Below are 23692 nucleotides of genomic sequence, written 5' to 3'. Positions count from 1 at the left end.
GAATGGTGTACAGTTTTGTGTGTGTGTGCACAGACATCTGTGAATGACAAATGTGTATAGTCCACTGTGTTGTCAGACATGGGCTTGATTTCTCTAAGTGCAGGAGCATGCCCAGTATAACCTTCTGTACTGAGTGTATGAATGAATCCATTCCAGGTTGGATTGTACTCCAGTCCAGGGTTTGGTGTTCTACACCTACAGCTAGCAACCTGTTTCTGCAGGATATCTGTAGATAGGTTGAAAATATGGAGTCACAATGGGCGACAGATAGTGGGATACTGTAACTATTGCTGTCTGTGCTACTTGTGCTACATGGTTGGTGTTAGCAGAGATATTCAGACATATGTACTGTTTTACACTGTGATGTATTATGTCATCAACTACTGACAGATATACTTATTTGCTCACAGTTATTTCCTGGGAAATACAAGATGAATGACGCTGTGTCCAGTATTATGGTCCGCATCCTACAAATTCTTGCACACTCATGCCATTCTGGAGGGATAGCTGCATACACTTCCTGATGGGTCTGTATAAGTAGTCCAGCACCTTGGTACTATGGTGGCTGAGGATCCCCTTCTTGCACATATATCGACTTAACAGAATGGCCATATCTTGCTGTGGCCATACCTCTCAGCTGTACAGATTCACAAAGGTTACCCAGAGGTAGGGCTCATATATCTGGTGAGTTCCCCTTCACATTGTGGTTTACAAACAGGTTTGTAGCCACCCATTACTGGGTTTGCAGGCAGGGGTAGTATGGGCACACATTAGAGTTTCAGACTTCACACAGTCCATGACATCCATGCTTCTACACCCCCCCCCACTCTGTTATTCTATCCTCTTCCTAACATTATGTGAGCGATATCTGAAAAGTATCCCTATAGTTGGCCCTTCATCTCAGCGGTATTTAGGGGCTGGTCCACAGTTCATGCAGTAGTACATGGTGGGCATGCTACTTGGATTTGTTGACATGGCCTTGCATTTGTGTTCTGTTGTGTTAGGTTGTTAGTTGGGACCCCATGAGATACCATACATTGACAGAACAGGTGAGGCACAGGCCTTTGACAGAGGACTGTAGGCCATTTGGTAGAGATGCAGGCCATCTGCAGCAGGCCAGTGCATTCTGTCACTCCTTCATTCCAAGGCTTCAAGCCAGTGGATTCCCCTGGGGTGACAGGGTAAGTGTGTGAGTTGTTAATGGCAATAGTTCCTGTCCATATTAATCCATTGGTCTGGATGCAGGCAGGGTGCTGCTTACAGCTAGGGACACACCTGCATGGGACACCTCTTCAGCATGCTGCATTTTGTGAGTATTCCCATACAGAAGTGGGGTCATACTGTACTCATTCCCAACAGCAAGGATATGACCTGTGGCTGATGTTGGGGTGAGCTGAGTGCATGTGTGATATGGAAGCTACTTGCAGCTGACTCACAGATATACATGGGACATTCCCCTTATGCTGCCTTGTACAGGGACATAGTCAGTCTCTCATTACTTCATAACTGTGCCTTTTGTGGTCTGCCAGTGATTGGCCAGAATACATCAGTATTCCATACTACACGGACAACTGATGTGCTGCTAACTTGTATGTACAATTCCAAAGTTGTGTGCAGTTGACAGTTACATTTTATTTACTCTGTCTAGGGTACTTCCACCTGTGTAAACTGTGTATGTATCAGCCCACATTCATGGAATGTTCATCTTTCAGATGGTGACAGATATTGACATCTGGACAGTGAGTATGGACTACTGCTGATATGGTTATTGCTGAGAAGCATTGTGGCTGGCACTGCAGTTGTCAGAACATGGCCCTGTCATCCACAGTACTGCCCACAGGCCACCAAGACACAACCTTCCATGCCTACATGCTGACCACTTCCAGACAATATTGAACACACAACCTAACACACAGACCCCTGCATATTGTACACATGCAACAATCTATCCTGTAGATTGGGCCAGCTCAGGTAATCTGTGCTCCACTGTTATTACTCACACTTACATGTTACTGCATTTCTACATAGGATTGTGGGGGAGGGGGCACACCTGACATCGTTAAACATGTGCTATGACTGTACTGGTATTTCAGGTACTCTGTTGGCTTCCATTTCATTTTCTATTCTGACCTATCATGTAGAGAGGGGGCATATCAGTAGAGTACATATCTTAGGTTTTATTGACCTACATTTCAGGTTTCAGGCTTCTTACCCTTCAGAAGTTACATACAACTGCCAGACATGTTGTAGTCTGTCTGTGTAGATCTGGAGGGGGGCTGTTCACCATTGCTATCAATTGGAGGCCTTAGCCCAGCCTTTCTTTATGGTCATCCACACCTGTCCTGCTGGCTGAGGCTGGTTGTGGGTATGTGAGCCTTACTGACATGCATGTGTGTGTCCTACGGACACACATTTGGGCCACCACATGTACTGCGGTGGGAGTTGTCACCTTGTCCAGTACTGCCTAGTATGTTGACACCAGTATTTGTTATGGATTTCATGCTGCCCATATAGGTGTCCACTATCTGCTGCCATCCCATTCAGCCACCCAATTCCCTTGCATGCTCATGTCCATACCATAGATACAACTATCAGAACATGCTGCTACATTCAGCAATTGATAGGAAGAGTGACTTACCCTGTGGCTGTGTCAGTACTGAGGACGGTGCTGGAGGGCTGACTATGTTGGATGCATATAGTACACTCCCTATACATGGTAAACCACAGGTAGTATCATGTTTGGCATTCCTTTTACTGTATGGGTCTGTGACGTATGCATGAGCCAAATATGTCGATAGTATATTAAAACCCCTTATTGAATCTGAACCACAAATCTGTAAAGATTCATGGGGTTTTTTACATAATATTAATGGCCTTGAATATCAGGCTGAAGCATGCTTTCTGACAATAGATGTTAAGGACCTTTACACCGTCATACCCCAGAACTTAGGGCTCGAATGGATTAGAGACTTTCTGTTACTTAGGAGTGTCCCAGATAACACTATTTACCTAACTGAAACATTATTAGAGATAGTTTTATCCAACAACTTCATGGCCTTTGAAGGTGAAATATACTTACAAAAATCTGGTGTGGCCATGGGCTCACCATGTGGCAGCAGCTTTGCAAATGCCATCATGGCCCATTGGGAAAACACGTTGTTCTTTACCCATCCACTCTTTCAAGAGCATGTCACCTGGTTCACTAGGTACCAGGATGACATGTTTATTATTTGGAAAGGGCCAAAATCTTTAGTACCTTCTTTTATAGCAAGTATTACTGAGTTGACAGAATTCTTGGAATTCACCTATAACCTAGACGAAAACTCTATTAATTTCCTTGACATTTTATTAATCAAGGACAGAGTCAACTCTAAGTACAAAAGTAGAATTTATAGGAAACCCACTTACTCTAATGCTTTCTTACACTTCAGTAGTAGCCATCCTTACCATCAAAAGAAAGCGGTCATTAAAGAACAGATGGTAAAGGCGGCCAGAATGATTACTGAGTTTTTCAATTTTGAGAAAGAATGTGAGAACTTAGAAAATATGTTTATTAACAGAGGTTATCCTATCAACCTAGTGGCTAATATTAAGACCGAGGTTTTATGTAAACGTCATACTGGACATTTTAAATCATTGTTGGGTGGGGAAGTAGAGCATATTAGCCCACCATTTCTTGAACAAGGTGATGTCCCATTACCTACTGGGAAAAATACATACAAGATTAGCTTCCTTTGTACTTTATCTATAGATTATCAAGTAATTAGGCAGATTTTGAATAAAAATTGGAAAATCATCACTGAGGATCAAACCCTATGTAAAAAGCTAGGGTTGCAACCAAAAATTACATATAGAAGGAACCTTAACCTCAAAACATTACTTGAAAGGAGGAAGAAATTACATGTTAATAGATCTTATGGCATGTTTAAATGTGGAGCTTGTCTACAATGTAAACTAATCTTAGTAGTAAAAGAAGTTGTCATTAATGATAGGCTTTACAACATTAATATGAGATATAATTGTGAGACTAAGGATTTTGTTTACGCCACATTATGTGACCATCGCAAGGCCTTTTACATAGGCAAAACAGAAAGAAAAATTAAACAACGTATTTACGAGCACTGTTATGCCATTAGTAAAAAAGACATGAATAATGTGGCAAAACACATCATAGAATGCCCAGACCATCATTTTAAATTTGTTATTTTACACCAAAGGCAAAGTGATCCAAGAGGGAGTCCTTGGCAACTATTACTTGAGATAGATGAATTAATGTGGCAAATAAGAACAACAGCGCATATACATCCTGGCCTCAATGAACACCTGTCCATTAAATGTATCCTTAAATGGTTAGCTTTGAGAAGATGAAACAAAATTAATGTTGGTTTATTTTTATTTTTATTTTTATGTCTACATATTTACTGGTTATTTATTATATAATGCATACATTTTTTAGTTTATTGCACACCCTTTTTTGTTCTGTCGTTATACTCCTTATGGAGTAATTTAGTGATGTCTAGTATTAGTTCACCTGGGAACTAATTTACGTTTAATAAGATCTGTAAGAAGAACTAGTCTTTAACATACATAGACATTTTTGAAGAACAAGCTTTGTAAATGAGTTAAATGTTACTGGAAGACTTTAATGGGATTTATACTACCTAATCTCTTGACTAGCTTAGTTTAGTTTCCTGTTGCTGCTGTTTTTAAAGTTGTTTTTTAAGTTATGGTTAGCATTTTTAGAACATTTCAGACTGTGTTTTTGCATGACATTACAATATTGCTTGGTGTTGTATATATGTATTTCTTTTCTTTTTTCTTTTTTTGACAAGTGGCTTTACTATTTGCAATTAACTAATTAATCAGTTTAGCTATTTGATAAGTGCATAAAAACACAGTTAATTGATTTTATGGTATCTGATGAAGGTGAAGCATTATCTCCACCAAAAGCGCTCATTAAATAAGACTTTATTTGTAGTTACCGGCTCTTATCATGTTTCTCTCTCGCTTGTTTGTTTAAGAAGTTTGTTTGTTTTTTATTTTGTGCTTTTACTGTATGTGCAAATCAGAAAGAGGTGTCATCCCTGGGTCCCTACCATGTCAGTGTATGTGCTATGCGTTGCCTCTTTGGCAAGGCCTGGGCATACTGGGCACGCCTCCTTCTGCCTACATGGGCAGGCTAAGGTAGTTCCTCCTCCAAGTCCCTCTGTGCCTGTGATGGCCTTGGTAATGGTGGGGGACTGTGTGGCCTTGCCCCATGCTGTTCCTGCTGCAGCTGTTTCCACAGGATCATATTGTGCAGCATGGCACATATTATGAACATTTGTGTACATGTAGCTGGAGAGTACTGGAGAGAGTTCGGTGAAAAGCACTTTCGCTAAAGTGTGTTCGTTGATAATGGATTTGGACTTTTGATCTTTTGATCAAAAGTCCTAGATCCATATACATATATATATATATATATATATATATATATATATATATATATATATATATATATATATGTAAAATACTAGTCAACTCTCCCATGTATAATGCAATACAGACTAGCTCAGAAATGCCATCAAACTGGGCCTGATCTCAGGTAAAACCATGATGGAAATTTATGCTTATGACATGCAGACAGATTTTTATTTTGTAATTCATACTATAATAGTTAATAAAGTTTAACCATTATAGAAATTAAAGTAGCATACATATAATTCATGATGTGATTTTTCTGTCAAAGTTTTAAAATAGGAATCACAGTCTCCAGTTTTCAGCCATTTGAAATTACACCCTTTTAAGCAAAGAAATAAAAATAGCCCCAACATGTACCTTTAAGACTTCCCTATTTGCAAATGAATTTCATTTGTCTCTGCTCAAAATGAAGAAGTTAGCTTATTAATAACTCTCAGGGCCTCTTGATCAGAAGGGAACTAAGGTTACTGGAACAGTGACTAAACAATGTGTTATTTTAGCTTTGAGCAAAATGGAATAGAATATATATGACATGTAGAGTTTATACCCTTTAAAATAAGTCCTAATAGAAATGTCAGTAATTGGATTAAAGGCACCTCGATCATCTCTGATACTTCCAGTACCAATATCCAATTTATCTTTTTTATTGTATCTTTTAATAGTAATCCTAAAATGGCTTAGTGATGACATTTAATGTGGCAGTTGTAGTCATTGTGTTCATGTGTAGTGGGATTTTGCATTGGCTGCACCTCAGCGCAGATCAGAGACACAATTCATAGACCGTAGCTGCACTTAGCTGCAGAAAATTTATGTTGAGGAAGTATGAAAATTAAGCTGCAATGGCATGTAAATAAACACTGACTGAAAATTCCGCAACTGTCTTATGTAAATAAGCCAGTTTTCCCAAAACTATGTGATTTGCTGTCACATTTAAAAGCAAAGTCATACCTTTGCTATCTACTTTGCAGCTCACAAAGTTGCATGCTGTTGCTGCAAGCTTGGCTGTTTCGCATTGGGAGCTGCTTGTCTTGGCTGTACCAAAGCTGTCTGTTGGCACCTAGCGGTGCCCGCCAGTGGAGAAGATGCAGATATAGGCAAAGACTGAGTCATTTTAACTCTGCTGATTAAGACATTTTGGACTTATTTAGAGTGGATAGGGATATAGTACAGGTTTTATTGAGTGTGTATGGTCCACAGAAGATAACTCGGAGGATGTGTGGTCTACCTATACCTATGGATACTACGGTAAGTATAGATCTCACTACATTTGCCACCATACCTCTCAATCTGTTAGCACAACAAATCTGGACAAGTCTAAATTATGGGAGGACAAAGACCCAAAAACCGGGACATATTTTAAATGTTGCTCTTATAAACTTAAAAAGTTGATAAAATAACAGGATTTGTCTTGGAATGCATTTCTGAAGGATATGAGTCTAAATCTCAGATATTATTTAGTGACTTCAACCCTCAGTGATTTACTACAAAACCCCAAATTTTATGAGGAACAGACCAAAAATATCAGGCAAAAATCTGGATATTCTGTGAAAATCTGGATTGTTGAGAGGTATGCTTGGGATTGGTGATAACATTTTTCTTCTGGTGAGAGAAGAACCAAAGGAGCATTGTATCCCAACAGAGTGAAGCTGTGCTGAAACCAGAATTAGTAGTAGCCAGGCAGTAGCCATTCATGTGACTCCCCTCTTTTCATCATTCTTGACAAGCTAATTCTTTGTTTTCAGTAAGTACTGCTTGATTTCTTACTAACTTCAGAACGTCTGCCTAAATACTTCATCCTTAAATTTTCAGGGTCTACATACTGATTTTCCCTCGAGTGTTTGACAGTGCTCTGTACAGACTCAGACACCTTGAGTGACATTTTTCCTGTGAAAGGCTTCAGTACTTAATATATTGAGCTCATATCCAGGCATGTCTAAAGGTCAGTTCCCTGTGCTTTCTCCTGTCAACCTGGTGAACTAAGGCATTCTGAGGCAGTGTAGCAACTGCCTCATGTCCACAGGCAACCCTCTCCCCTTACCTTCGAACATATGACTTGTGAGAGATACACATATTTAGCCAAACTGGAAGCCAAGCACTCTCCAGCCAAGACTGGATTAGCCAGTCAAGAGGAGAAGGATAACACCTGCACCACACCACATTCAACATATAGCTCTCCAGAACATACACCACCACAACCCTCACATAGTAAGACAAAACACACACCTACTTTCACGGAGGCTCTCAATAAAAATCTGCCCAAACAACAGAGACCTCTGAGGCTGAAATGCAAACAACCACCACATCCCAGCACAAACCTTGAAACACATACCTCACATAAACAGTATGCCACTCAACCAAAGCCAATAAGGCGAAACAACTCGCCCAAAGCACTAGTCATAGGTGACTCAACTGTAAGGCATACTGATGTCCCACTCAGTAGGTTGAATAAGGAGAAAGTTACGGTCAGCTACCTGTCGGGTGTCAGAATCTGCCACATCACGCATGCACTTAGGTCACTCCACAACAGGTACAAATATACTCTGTCACTGTCCATGTTGTGAATGACCTGAGACATACCTCCCTGGTCTACATGAAAAGAGACATAGAGGAGCTGTCTGATCTTGTAGCCCAGGCAGGTATGACCCTAGCTCTGAGTAGCATCCTACTGTCACCCAGAATGATACCACAGTACAAGCAGAAAATCATTGACTTCAACAATTGGCTAAGTTTCTGGTGTCATTCTAAGGGGATCCAATATCTGTCTTCCTGGGATGACATGATCAACAGACCTCCATGCTTCGCCAGAGATGACCTGCACCTGTCATCCCAGGGATTTTGGATACTGGTCAAGGCTCTTGCCACCCTTATAGTGCCTTTTTTAGGCAATGTCCTAAAGACAAAATTACCACCATAATAGCTACAAGCAAACAAAATCTGAGGGTTATGCTACTCAATGCTAGAAGCCTAAATCTCAAAATGCACTCGCTTGAAGCACTCCTTAAAATGGAGAACATTAACATCTGTGCAGTGACCGAGACATGGTTCAAGGCTCCAGAGAGCACCCCAGCACTACCAGGCTATGATTCATACAACACCTTTCGGCCCCTAACCTGAACCAAAGCATTATAGGCAGTGGTGTCTCCATATTCATAAAGGATATGCACACCTCCAGACTAGTAGCCCAACATAATGCATCAGAGATACTTTAGGTACACCTAACACTGGGTAAAACTGCAATCCAGGTTGTAGCCTGCTATAGATCCCCTACCATGTCCCAAGACTCCCAATCCACATTCCTAAACACACTGGAAAATATTAGGTACAACTCAATACCTTATACTGGGAGATTTTAACTACCCCTCCATTAACTGGGAAAATTACTCATGTACCAACACACTGGCTCAAAGTTTTCTGGAATTCATTAATTCCGATGCCATGGACCAACTTATTCTTACCCCCACCAGGGGTAGAAACATCCTTGACCTGGTCATTACTAACATGGGTGACCATTGCTCTACACCAGTATTCAACTCCTCCCTGGTCAGATCTGAACACAAGCTAATCACCATGGATATCCACATCCCACCCTCAACCCCCCCCCCCCAAAGGAAACCACCATAAAAACTTCTCCAAAGCCAATTTTAGGCTTCTAAAAACAGGGGTGGATAACTTCACAACACCCATGCAAATGGAAAATAGGTGCATGACTGCTGAATCATACACCAATGCACTGTATGAGCACATAGATAAGTGCATGGAATGGGCCATACCAAACAGAACCAAGATACTCTCCTCCTAAAAAGGAAGCCAATCTGGTGGTCCCCCACCATAAACAAATTCTACAACAGAAGGAACAAACGGTTGCAGAAAAGGGTGAAGTCCCAAGACTGGAAAAATGCCTTTGTTAGCCTCAGCAAAAAACTGAGATCCATCATCAAATCCTCTAAAGCTAGCTACAAAAACAAAACTGCTGCAGATTCTAAAGACATCCACAAGGCATTATATATTTATGTCAAGAATCTGCATGACAATACTCAAATCTGCTCTGACTTACAGCACAATGGCAAAGCATATACAGCACCAACTGATATTGCCAACATATTGGCTGACAGGTTCAGTGTGAACTTTACCCCCTTTTCACCCCCTAAAGGGCTTATTACAATACCTGCGGAATGCCAAGTCACTACTATCATGGCTACACAGGCAAAAACCGCACTGTCCAAAGCCAAGAATACAGCTTTCATGGGACCTGATAATATCCCTGGCTGTGTTCTACATGAATTACAAAGTGAACTGGCACCACACCTGAGTACCCTATTCAAGCACAGCCTCATTTCATGCTTTGTTCCTACCAAATCATGCACTGCTATGGTCATCCCACTCCACAAAGGGGGAGTGACTACAGACCCTGGGGACTACCGCCCCATTAGCCTGATGAGTCTGATATGTAAGGCTATGCAGTGCATCATCATGGACCGCATAAATAAGGACATAGGGAATCTCCAAACTCTGGACCCCACACAGTATGGGTTTGTAAAAGGTAGATCATGCCTGCTCAACCTCATAGACTTCTTTGAGTCTGTCACCAGAGCTGTGGATCAAGGCAAGGTAGTTCACACAACCTACCTAGATCTTGCCAAGGCCTTTGACACCGTCCCTCACTCAGGTATCATAGATAGACTCACTAAACTAGGCATAAACCTTATGTAATAAGATGGGTTGCCAACTGACTCACTGATAGAACCCACACTGTGAAAGTAGCAGACTCCAAATCTGACTACCGACCAGTTACAAGTGGTGTTCCACAGGGGTCGGTCCTAGGTCCTCTCCTGTTTGGCATCTACTTCTCTGAAGTTCAAGCCAACACAAAGGGACTCTGGCTGACCAAGTTTGCAGATGATTGCAAACTCAGAGTCATTATTGATTCTCCAACTGATATAGACATTCTACAAAAAGTCCTCACTGACATCATTGACTGGTGCCAGAGCCATGGCCTTAAGCTCAATGCCAAAAAGAGCACTGTCATTCCCTTTGGGAAAAATTCAGTGCCCATGAACTGCCACATAGGGGGTAGTCCACTAAAGACCAAAGGTGTAATAAGAGACCTGGAGACACAGGTTGACAGCAACCTCACCTTTGATAACCACATTGCCACTGTAGTCAGAAAGTCCTTCTATGTGGCACATCTCATTACAAAAGGTTTCTCATCCAGGAAGAAAGAGGTCATAATCCCTCTCTACTCATCCCTCATTAGGCCTATTATAGAATACAATGCCCCATTTGGTATGTACCCCACTAGACACCTACAACAAATGTAAAGGCCACAAAACTACCTCACAAAGATGATCTTAGCCTTAGACACATGCCCTATACGGACAGACTCAAAAACCTTCAGCTATACTCTGGCACATATCGCCTACTTAGAGGCAATCTCTACTTGACCTACAAAGCCATGTCTGACCCAGAGCTGCTAGATATGCTATACCTAAAGAAATCCCAGTCCCTACATACCACACGCTCCAGGGACCTTAACCTCATTACCACAATAAACAGAACATGCTGGAGGGACAGGTTCCTAACCCAGAGACTTCCCATACTCTGGAACAAACTTCCCATTCACGTCAAGCAGAGCATGTCACTGGCCCTATTTAAGAGAAATCTTGACAAGTGGGTGGGCAATAGGAAGTTCAGCCCGGGGATCACTTCAGCGGCCTTGCTTGACAGGGGCACTGGGAACTAACTTTGGGTGGCATGATGCCAGGCAATCTTCATGGGCTAGCCTTATATAGGCTCCAGGGCCGTTAGCCTAGTACACATCTATGAACCTATGAACAGGGACCTTTCGGAGGCAAACTGGGGCCAGACTGGGTATTCAGAGGCTTCTGCCTTGAGGGCACTTCACCAGTTCCTCGATATACACTGAGCTCATGTGGGTCACTATATTTATCTGCCGGTGCTGCGTCTGGACTGAGCCACAACAAGTGCCTTTTACAGAATGCCATGATTTCCTAATGTGCTTGGTGTGATACACTGCACTGGTGTTGCCATTAGGACCTCATCTGAACCATGGAGGGAACATATCAGAACAGGAAAGACTACTATTCCATTATTTATTAGACAGAGTGCGATGCATGGGGGGTGGCGTTAATAATGTGTTGGCTCGGCATCACAAAAGCTCAATTTGCCACCTCTGATACCACATGGTCACCTTGTTGGTAAGGGCAAACTTTTCCTGCTCTTTTATTTAGATATATTTTAGAAAATGTATTGCAGATTCTCAGCTAGAGCGTCTTCTGCGTGGAGACATGCGTGAATGGGCGTACCTTTGTTGAAGGTTGTGTGTCAGAGCTGGCAACTCGGCACGTAAAAAAATCAACTGCCAATCATTAGAGTTCCGCTGTGGCAACCCCTAACTGGGAAAAGCCGAAAGACACAACACAACATTGCTTGTTAATAACCTCCCCCTTTTCTATTATGTAAAACCTCCTTCTTAGTTTTACAGGTGATATAGGCTAACCACTTGAATCCTGGCTAATGACACCAGTCTGTAATCCCAGGGGAGGTGCTGAAGAACATTTCAGCACCACCATGTCCTAGGCATAGATTTCTGTTGAGTGAGTATTTGGCCTACTGAAAGCCCATTTCTATTGCCTGGACAAGTCTGATGGTCCCCATTTAGTATGACCTTGCTACTGCATGCAGGATTTTTACCACATTTTATATTCTGCACAACATGATAATGTGTTAATCTGGTGTAAAACTTCCCCATGATGGAAGCATGGCTCCTGTGGTCAGTCCTAACACCATTAACAATAGTGATAGTGGTCATTAGCTGGCTGTAACACAAGACCCCATGTGGCACTCACATGTATGGTACATGGCTGCAGAGGCAAAGGATTTGTAACTAGTGTACATCTATGGGACACAACTTCACTTAGTGAAAGTGAAACAACAAAACTCACTTAGATAATACCTGATGCATGCAGTGTTACTTGTGGGTTATACTGTGTGGTGCATGGTCAATTTACGCTGTACATCAGGCAGTTTTTTTCTCATACTTATTTTATTCTAGGAAATTATTTGAATGTTGTATTACATGGTGCATTGTGGTAAGTGGCAATATAGTTAACTATCATGCTAAAGTGTTCAGTAATGCAAAAGGCATAAAGAAAGCACACCTTTTCATATGTTGATCATATGAACTTGTTTAGAAATAATTTCTAGTTTTAGTACTGGTAAAGCAGCACTGCTGTTTAAGTGAAAGGTGTTCTGACCAGATGGCAGGTAGTAGCTCCAAAGATTCCATTTCCAGCATGGATAGGTACAGCTCCCCCCTTCAAAGATTACAGCACAGCATGTGGAATACACTGATACTGGAAAGTAAAGTTTTATATTTTATTTTTTGTTTCTGCTTGTTGCTGCTTTATTGTGCTTTCTTCAGATATACCAATAACTGGAAAGTAACTACTGCATAAGTACCTTTTGTTTCCCATAGCTAACATTGATTTAACCTTACTTACAACAGGCCTTCTATGTCTGCTCTTGGTTATACCGTGTGTTTGTGTGTTTGTTTGTTGAAATATCAAGTGCTACTGTATATCAGATTATTGCAATGTTTCTCAACACATTTTAGTTGTATGACAAATTCTTGATAATAGTCATCATTTGTAAAGCGCTGAAGGTTATTTGGCAACAGTACTAGTGTTACTAGCAGGATTACAGACAAATGTGTAACAACACATGCATTGTGCTGTTGTTAAACTTCTCCCTGCACTGACCGTACTATTGTATGGTATTTTAAACTGTGCACAAAGATTAAAAGCTGTGAAAACAATGTTTTTTATATATTTTTTATTTGTTTTGCACTGTGTTATCACTATTCTCCAGATGTAGTGAAGAGTTATACATGGACATTACTGTAAGAAAATTGACTACTGGGTGACTGCTGTCTTGCCTTGACATAGGTTTATAACATGACTTGCATATGTGAGGTGTCATTCACAGGTTCATATCGGATTTATAGAGTGTTCAGAAAGTCGAACATCTTATAGTTGAGACCGTATCATCGACTTTTTGTACTTAGATCACGGTACAGTGGGGATCAGGAAATTTGCACTTTTCTCACTATAATGCAGCCTTGAAGTTGGTATATATAATTTGCAGAGGTGTGGGGGACACATCTCCTCACATGGGGGCTGCAGTGCAGCTTGCTCCCCCCTGCAAAACACAGATTTTGTTGTTTTTGCACAGTTTGAGCTTTCAGATAGTCAGTGATATGGTCATGGCCATATGACAGTCAACTTTCTGAGCGCTCAATAAGCTGATATTAATCTATTATCTATAATGTCCCCTAATGAGAGTATGGGTGAGGGACCCATGGACTGTGGCATGTGAGCTTGATGCTGAGTTTACTTATTTATTTATTTATTTGATATTTGTTTATCAGGATAGTCTGTCTGGGTATGTACCCATTTTCAATAGAGGCCTGGGGAGAAAAGCTCCAGGTATAGATCACATTTCACATTATAATACACAGAGAATTTACATTTGTAACACTTTGCTGCAATAATGTTATCTTCTTGGGAACCACTAAACATTGATATGACAGAGCAGCATGACCTATACCTCATCTGAGAGTTTCGAAGACATGCTGTAGTTGGCTGCTGAGGCCTGGCTGCCTTTTTTGGTTGTGTCACCCTTAATTGGGGCAGTACTTCCTTTGAAAACATGTGGAGTGCAGCCTGCTCATCCTGCACATGTGGACATTCCTTCATCCACATCCACCAGTATTTCCACTATGACTCTTGTATGTCTTTCCTAGTGAAGACATGGGAGCAGATAAGGATGCGGTATGTGCCATCATACTGTATATGAAGATCATCATTAGGCTGTCCCTGGCCTACACCATGTCCACCATTCCAGTATAGTGGTGAATTTCCTCTTGTATGCCCTGTAATAAACTAACCATCTTTATCGGACTCTCAGTGGCAGTGGCCTGCAAGATATGATATTGAGGGTGCCTCTTTTAACTGGTGTTACAGTGGGCACATATATCTTTTAAATGACAGTGTCTTCATCAATGTGTTCAGACTGTTTACAAGAAATAGGTGTTGAGCTACATTGTGTCAAACCATCCCCAACCTAGAATGTCATAGGTTCATAGATTCATGGACAAGTAGTAGGCCAACTGCCCTTGGGGGCCATTTTAAGCCTAGCCCATTTCCCTTCAATAGTGAGAATCAAACCATGTACCTTGTACCTGCAAGGTAAACACCTTAATCATAATACCAGTCAATTCCTCGTTGTCTTGAGTGTATGAACCCATGTGACTGCCCTTTTAATTATCCACCTGTTGTGGGATGGGGGTGTGGGATGGGGGTCTTGACAGTACACTTTATGGCTGTGGCTGTGTCATGAGTATCAGAGTTATGACATCATCATGACAGCCATTCTACTGTCAACATCAGCTTACTGTGCTGAAGCACAGTAACTGGTTGTTTCTCGTGCTGAACTTGTAAAAGAATAAGTGAGGGTATGGTTAATCAGACCTGTGACAGGTGAAATTATTTATCCTTACAGAGATGGTATCCACACCTACCATGCAAATACTGCACACTTTCTGCAACATGTGATGTGGATGGGCCATCTGGTAATGAAAACATTTATGTCATATGTGCATGGGTTTCTTGACAGGTCAATCTCAGCATAACATATTTAATTAAGCTATTCAGTAATCTTCCACACATTATGACTGCTTTTGCTGCAGCTTCCTGAAGCTGCTTGTGTCTACAGGACCTCTAGTGATTCCAGTGGCATCTTCATCTGCCTTACTCCTTATAGTGAAGAGGTACTCCTCATCTGGAGTTAAAGGTTGGTCTATGAAAGGTCCACCAGAAGTGCTGAGTGCTGCTGTGGGCAATGGCATCCTGCCTAGCTTTTGTCCTTGCATGTCCCACCTGGTCACTCACTCTTTTCCTACATTGTGCTAATGTATGGTTCCTTCCCCCATACGGCACTGATGTTAGCCACTACTTGTTTCCTTACCATCACTCTCTCTGCCCGTTTTGGCCCTGCTTTACTAAACAGACATTTTCTGTACGTCCTCAGAGCTTGCATGAGAATGCGGTTCTCTCCCAGGATAAAGTTGTTTCTGTGGTGCATTTGTTTAACCCCCGGGATAAAGTTGTTTCTGTGGTGCATTTGTTTAACCCCCAAGGTAAAGTTGTTTCTGTGGTGTATTTCTTTAACTCCCAGGGTAAAGTTGTTTCTGCGATGCCCTTGTTTTTTTTTAACATCTTAACTAACATCATTGCATAACAACATGCGGACACATTCAATTATAAATGAGAAAACAAACAATTACTATGTGTTGTCTAAACAATTATTCAAGTTTAACATTACATAGGTTGCTCAAATCCTGCTTTCACTGAAATATCAGCCTTTCTGAATAATATTATGCAAGATTCTCAGAGATGTGTAAAGCATTGAATTGTGAGTGACAAGCTTTTCCTCAACCAGGAAAGAAAAACATTTATTTCAATTCTGCTTTTTTTATTTAAATTGCACTTAAACTAACCAGTGTGATAATACTTTTCAGCTTGGGGAGGATTGTGAATTAATGCAAGATCTGAGCATCACTTATACTTTATCCTGCACTTCTATCTCCATATTACTTGCTAAAGCTAGCTAATTGTATTTTGAACCCTGTCTGGGGCCTTAATCTTGTATTTTCATTTGCAGTTGTGGCAGGAACTACTTGGGGTCACTGGCATGTAGATCAGGGTCGTAATGCTTGAGTTCCAATATCAGCTTTATATGACTGGATCCCGGTCTAGTTGGCCTGCTTCTTGCAGCTTGAATTTTTCCTCAACTCTCCCACCCTTTTCCTGCTGTGGTTTTAAAAGGCTGTGTCACTGACGTCCACCCCTTATGGTAATCTGACTTCCAACTCCCTCCCTTCCCTCTTTCATTGATATTTCCTGATGTATAAGCTGTTTAAGTACTTTTCCCATCCATTGTTTTCCATAGACCCATGATACTGATTGCCCACCCAGCAAATTAGTATTTCTTGTGGGTAAACTTCATTTACTACAAATAGTCTCCTGTTCATTTTCCCAGGGCTCCCATCTGCTTGGCGCCCTTGTCACTATCTCTGAGGGACCTGAATTAATCCTACTTCCTCCTTGGCAGATAAGAGATTTATTTTATTATTTTGCAATTCAGTTAACTGTTTTACAGTACTGCTGCTTCATTTTGCTTTATTTGCTGATTTTGTATTTTAAATCATTTTAAAGGTCCCTAATACTTAAAAATGCTTTGTCCATGTAGTTTGTAGAAGTTATTTTGTGGTAGCATTAAACTCTTCCGCATTCCTTTTTTGCATTTTTACATTAAGAGCACTGGGACAGTCCATGTAGTAACAGTAGGTGGTGGCCTAGTCTATCTGAGCTGGGAAGCATATAAGAACGCTATAAGCTATAAAATCTCCCAGTCACCTTATGAGTCCCTCAGGGCTCCATTCTTGGTCCCCTCCTCATCTCTATATTCATAAATGACCATACTACTACCTCAATGGCACAATATGCCGACGATTCTACGTTGATTTGCTCTTCCACCTCACCAGCCAGTCTGATAACCCTTGCCCCAAATACTTTTAACAGTATAGAAAACTGGCTAACTGATCGACAACTTCTCTTGAATCCCAACAAAACCAAGCTGCTAATTTTCTCTCCCACCTCTAGATCCACTCTTCCTTTATTTACTATTAAGTCTTACAATAGTAAAATCATCTCTCCTGATAACCAAACTAAGCTCCTTCGAGTTATCATAGATACTAACCTCAAATTTGATGCACGCATAGACCATAAGATTAAGTCCGTCAACAAAAAAAATAGGAACCCTCTATAAGGTCATACCTTTTCTAACCCCTTATGCTAGGTGTACTATTGCCCGAACCCATTTCATCTCCACTCTCCTATATGCCTCACCTCTATTTTCAAACCTCTCTAAAGCTAACCTTGGCAAACTATCTTCCTGTTTCTACCATATAGCTAGATTCGACACTGGTATGGCATACAGGACACACCACTGCAAAAACCTAACTGAACTTGACTGGCTGGAATTTCCTTCCATACTTAAGCTTAACCAGCTCACGGTAGCTCACAAAATACTTAACCATCTGGACAAAACCCCAAGCCTTAAGAGTATTATTAGCCCACATAATGCCATCAGGCCACTTCATTTGTCCAACAAGCTTTCAGTCCAAACCCTAAAATCCAATAATATAGCAGGTGATTCTCTGTTTGCAAACTCAGTGGGTAAAACTTGAAACGTTCTTCCTGCAAACCTTACCCAAGAACTATCTTTTCCCCTATTTAAAAAAGGCCTCAAAATACATAAGGGCTAACTGTCTCTGTCCATGCTTAATCCCTGACTAACTCATTTTAACATTTATGGTCTTTTCCTAGCTAGTAGACCAGCAGCAAGCAGATACTCCACCCATCTGATGTGTTATACCTTAATGTACAGTTATGCCTGCTGAACGTAACATTTCTCTATACTGTTGTTGCCCTAATGTGCTCTAAATCTGTGTACTGATCCTATTTCTTCTCTCACTTTATTAACATTCTGCATACGTATTAGTGTTGTTGTGAACTATCTGACATATTGTATCTATCTCCTTTGCTCTCTTTGAATATTATTGTACTGTTGCTGCTATTATTAATTTAATTATTGTGAAGCTTTTCTCCTGGGGCATCCACTGAAAATGGACATGTATCAAGTCAGGCTATCCCGGTCAACAAATGTAAAATAAAAATAAATAAATAAATAAATAAAGTGCAGTCATTTTATAGATTAGAGGGCTTAAAATTCAGTTAACTGTGTTTTAAGAGCCTGTAAAAGCATGTTTGGTTGTCATAGCCCATCATGTAGCAGTGGTCAGTAGTTCCCTGTATAAACAAAGGCACCTAGAAACAAATTTTCCATATAAAACCAGCTCTGAAACTGTACCAGTAACTCAGTGAGTGCAGAGCAACTACTTTGCACATTGAGTAACATAGAGCAGCTAGTTTGTGTGTTGGGGACCATTGCCCTTTGAATTATTATTAAACAGCGTTGGCTAGTCTCTAACCACAAAAGTATCCTTAGTCAACACACTATTAACCCCTTGTGCACCACAGCCTTGAACTTACTCAATAACAAATCTAACATCATGGATATGCACTTTGTCAATTTCTCTGCAGCCAATTTGATGGATAGTAAGACAATGTAACAATTGTCTAATGTTCAGCGACAACCATTTAATCCTCAAATAAACAAATACAGCATGCGTGAGATATAGATATACAATGTCTCTGGAGGCAAACTCTTGTTTACAAGCACTCATAATAACAATCTGGTTGTCAGAAACACACAGGCTACACGCACCCACCACACATAGTATACACCCCACACATAGACCTACTTATGCTGAGGCACATAAAAGCAATCTTTCAAAACCCCAAAGACCTCCCAGACATTCCACCTGCAAAAATTATCCTCAGTAAACCCAAAAGCACTCAACAGAAATGACACCTGTCACTGACTGCACATATAGTCATGCCCTGTGGATCCTCAACTATAAAGCTCATATAGATATATATATATATATATATATATATATATATATTTGTGTGTGTGTGTGTGTGTGTGTGTCTGGGCATGCGTGCAAGTGTGTGTGTGTGTGTGTGTGTGTGTGTGTGTGTGTGGGCACGCGTGCGAGTGTGTGTGTGTGTGTGTGTATATGAATGCATCACATATAGTACAAAATCATCTGTGGCATATGATACATAAAATAATTTAAATAATTTTTTGATCTTTATATAGTGAAACAGAACAGAAATATGTGAATTTTTATTTATTTATTTTTTGATAACTGGGTTATTCTCACTAGGCTAGCAGCCTCTTTTCAGGAAGATCCAACATGGTATTTATACTACTAGGGGAAATTTGGACTTTGCATTGGGGAGCTTCTTCTAGATCTTTCACACATACTCGAACTACCACCAACTCAGGTGGGGGCCTCAGTTTAACATCTCATCCGAAGGCTGCCACACTCAGGAGTGCAGCACCCCCTATGCTGTACTGCAGTGTCAGCACTTGGTCTACCCAGTGTGGGAATAGAACCCACAGCCTTCTGCATCAAGATGAGTATGCTATCTGTTGCACCACTGACATTACTATGTGCTATATGTAGACATGAGATCAGAATTTCAAAAACATAATTTGGAGTGAAAGAGTAAAGTGATTTATACAAATGTCATTAGTTAGATGTTATAAGAGTTATTAGTTAGGGTAAAGATGTAAGCCACAGCAATAAAAGTTGAACTGATGGGTCAATAAGTTAAAATATTATGGCAAATGTCAATGTATGCAGTAGAGAAGGTATATAATTTGGAAATCAATAGCAGTTGCCGTATACAATGTGTGATTACAAAGATCCTGTATATTTAATGATATTGTATAAAATACATATATTAAATAATGCACATTTAGAAGATTCAGCAATAAGCATATTTAAGTTAAAATATCAGTTTATAAATTCATTGGTTTTCAAGGAACAGGATACACATTAACTCACATTTTAAAACCATTTGCTTGTATTATTTTAGAACAGCACAACATTTAACTTTTTCTAAAAGGATATGTTGTTAGTAGTTTCTCCGATTGCCTATGGTAAATTGTTTCAAGGCGTAGGGCAATGTGATAGAAAGCATTTTCAGTAGTAGTAAGAGTAAAAAGGGAGTGGGGGGACTTACAGGGTGACTATCTAATTTGCATCTGACATAGTAAGATGCTGATTTGAAAGAAAGCTTATTTGGAAGAGGTGGACAATAGCTGTCTTGTAATAGTTTAAAGATCAGGCTGTTTAGCAAAATGGTGGCTTTGTCTGATATGGGCAACACATTTTTCTGTAAAGTGTTTTTTTAGTGTTAGATTACTGAATCTTAGAATTTTGCTTTCAGCTACCTGTAAAATGTTAATGTTTTGAGATGTGGGACTGGGGGTGAGTTATCAATATTCCATACTATAACTGATGGAATAGAACAGCAATGGCAAATGTTCTTCTTGTTTCTTGGGTTACTCCATCCAGCCACCCACTGTCGGCTGCTTTCAGTTATTGCATTAACTTGACAACTTCAGTTTCATTGTGGAAAGGAAATAAAAGTTGCTCATAAATTCAAATACCCAGGTACTGCAGTAAGTTAACTTGTGGAAGAAGCATTTCATCAGGGTCAGCTGAAGATTAACAGTAAATTTTAATTATTGGGGCATTCCACACATCATTATAATCTAAAACAATGATTGAGAAGGTCACACAGAAAATCCAATCACTAAAAACTAAATGAAAACTCCAGCCAACCTAGAAATTCAATTAAGTGACCTCTCAAACCTCTTGCAGCAGAGGCACATGGGATATATGCAAATTACCCATATGAACATCAGGTGTTTCAGCTATATGGCAATTCTGAATGCCCATGACTTTTTTATTTTAAGTCATTTTAATGGACAATTTGAGGCTAATAAAGTCAAACCCCACTAGCTGTAGATATGCACGCTTCGGCTTTGTTATGACCTCATCAGCATAGCTCTTTGCTTGTGCTGTGCTGATGAGGTCATAACAAGGCCAAAATATGCATATCCACAGCTAGTGGAGTTTGGCTTTATTGGCCTGAAATTTTCCATTAAAACAACTTAAAAGTAAAAAAGTCATGGCCATTCAGAATCCCCATATAGCTGAAGCACCTGATGTTCATAAGGGCCATTTGCATATATCCCATGTGCCTCTGTTACAAGAGGTTTGAGAGGTCACTCAGTGGAAGTTCTAGCTTAGCTGGAGTTTTCATTTAGTTTTTACACATCATTATAAAGGAATTTTAGTGTTGTCTGTAAGACTGTTCCTAGTAAGCTAGTTCCAGATTCAAGTTAATTCATATTGTAGACTTTTAGTAAGATGATTTTGTGACTTTGAGCCCTTGTTATGGCAATGTCATCAATAAACAGAATGCAATTAAAGTGTGCCAAGTCCCAGGGATGATTTTTATCAAACAGCAGAGGACCAAGGAGGGAACCTTGTTATTCCAGAAATACAGCTATGTCATTTGAGCCTAAAACTTTTGTTGGCAATGAAATAAATCAAAGCAATGCATCACTTTCTCTGCAATGCCACTGTCTGTGAGCTTCTGTAACAATAAAGCATGATTAGTTACATCAAATACCAGAAAATTCATCATTATCTCTGTTTAGTACAGTTAATCAGTTATGGTGTTTAGTGTAGTTGTTGGTCTATAGTTGAGTCTAAAGTCATTGTATACAATTTTTCTAATATTTTTGCTATTGAGCAAACATTAATTATTTAATTATTAAACCCATTACTGCAGGATGAACTCCATCCGATTCTCATCACCTAGACCCTCTGTGCTAACCCCACTCATGATCACTGGTATTCTTAGTAACACCATGGCAGCCATGGTAACTGTTTTCATCATCATGTAGCATACTAACAAAATATAATTTGATAAGCATGGAGACATTGTATCTTTTGTAAGTAAAAAAGTAGCATGCATAACGCTAAAGTTGTTTGTGCTGTGGTTATTATATACCTCAAAAGGCATGGTAAAAGGAAGCACAGTTAATACAAAGTCTTCCTATTGTTTTGTCAATGACAAGTACAACCTTGGATAAGCCAGGGGGGTGGTGAGAGGTGGGGGATTGCCTGGTCAAAGTCAAATTTCCTCAGCAACACTGATTAGTTTAAAGTTGGGAGGGGTTGTTAGAGCAAATATATCATGGTCACTTGCAAGGGAGAATGTGTGCTATGGGCATACGATATCTTTGCATCATCCACTGGAGTTAGAAATAGTTCATCCTGCATCATTTCTCTGTGTAAATAAAAAATCCCAAGTCTGGCCACAGCATGATGCCTTCCAACTTTGCTCTCAACTTGCAAGGGTGGTCATCTCATTCAGATGAGTGTCATTCATAGCCAAACTTGGGCATAGCCCAACTAGGTGGCCACCTATGGCACCGCTCTAGCAGGAGCACTTTTTCAGTAATCTGGATGATGTAGGTAGACCAGGATGGGGGCACAGGGTAGTGTTGGGGGGCACTGTAGAGACCTTTGGCCTACTAGTTGACCAAAAGCCGGTCCTGGTGTCATTAAATTCATCATCCCTATAGATGGAGGACCTGGTTAGGCTACAGATACAGAAGGGTCTTGCTTTCCCAAGGGAAAGAATAACCCAACAGAGAAAGGAGAAAGCTGGATGACCAATGATGAAGGCAGAGACCCCCCAAAAAAGACATATATAAGGACAGGTTTTAGCTACAGTTCAAATTGATGCATGCAGTGAATAAGTATAGCTTGCTAGGGGACAAATCATAGTGAGTAAATTTGTAAAGATAATTCAGAAGTCTGCAACATTTAAGTATTAACACAAATAAAGTTTTGAATATCGCAATTAATATATAAGTTAAAGATTAAAAACTCTGCTTTTCCTCTCTGCCTATCTTTCAGCTTACCTGTTGTCCCAGTTGAATGTACATGGTGTCCTTTTTTTCTTAAAATCCCAAAAGCAGATTGTTCCAGTTATGTTAATTACTACCATAACTTCAATAGTGTCAAATATTTTAATTTCCACTGTGTTATTTGGTTTTATTGTTGTAAAATCCGTTGGCATTAGAATGCATTTAATGGATTCACTTCTCTTCATTGTCAAATGCTGTGTTAACATAAAAATAAGCAAATTGTTATTTTCCAGATACAATACACCCATACTTGTAATAAACTAAAATGAATGACAGTGTCATTGAAATATTAAATAAAGTGAAACTAAACAATTATAATTTCCTCTTGTCTAACTCAATTATTTTATTTCTTTCAGGTTCCACTGCTGTGGCTGCATATATTAACAAAAGTAAACTTGGCACTTTTAAAGCACAGTCAGAATGAATTACTAAAGGTGCATCTAGATGGAGTGGCAGAACCTCAAATTAATATAACAGTGGCAGAAAGGAGTGGCAGAAGTTTTTTGTTTGTCTGTCTTGTCACTGTTATTTACATATGGCAGCTGGGTTACTGAGGTGGCCCAAAGGTCGTTGTCAACTACCATCAATGCAAATTGGCAAACATACAAGATACAGCACAATATCACAAGAAGCAGTAGACAAACATGATATAATTGCTATAGTC

The 23692-nt window shown here is 40.1% G+C and overlaps 1 protein-coding gene across 1 annotated transcript in view; it reads right to left on the bottom strand.

Moving 5' to 3' along the window:
• Positions 1–23216, bottom strand: part of LOC122803247 (receptor-type tyrosine-protein kinase FLT3-like) — a 185473-nt gene extending 162257 nt beyond the window's left edge. Inside the window, exon 1 of the mRNA XM_044072842.1 lies at positions 23023–23216. Coding sequence (XP_043928777.1) covers positions 23023–23213 — 191 coding nt within the window. The 5' untranslated portion in view covers positions 23214–23216. The remainder of the gene's footprint in view (positions 1–23022) is intronic.
• Between the last annotated feature and the right edge of the window lie 476 nt (positions 23217–23692).

Source organism: Protopterus annectens, chromosome 5.part1, assembly GCF_019279795.1.
Source record: "Protopterus annectens isolate FY-2018-M chromosome 5.part1, PAN1.0, whole genome shotgun sequence".
Lineage (NCBI taxonomy): Eukaryota > Metazoa > Chordata > Ceratodontiformes > Protopteridae > Protopterus > Protopterus annectens.
The sequence above is the reverse complement of the archived record's forward strand: the minus strand, read 5'-3'. Positions and strand labels throughout refer to the sequence as shown.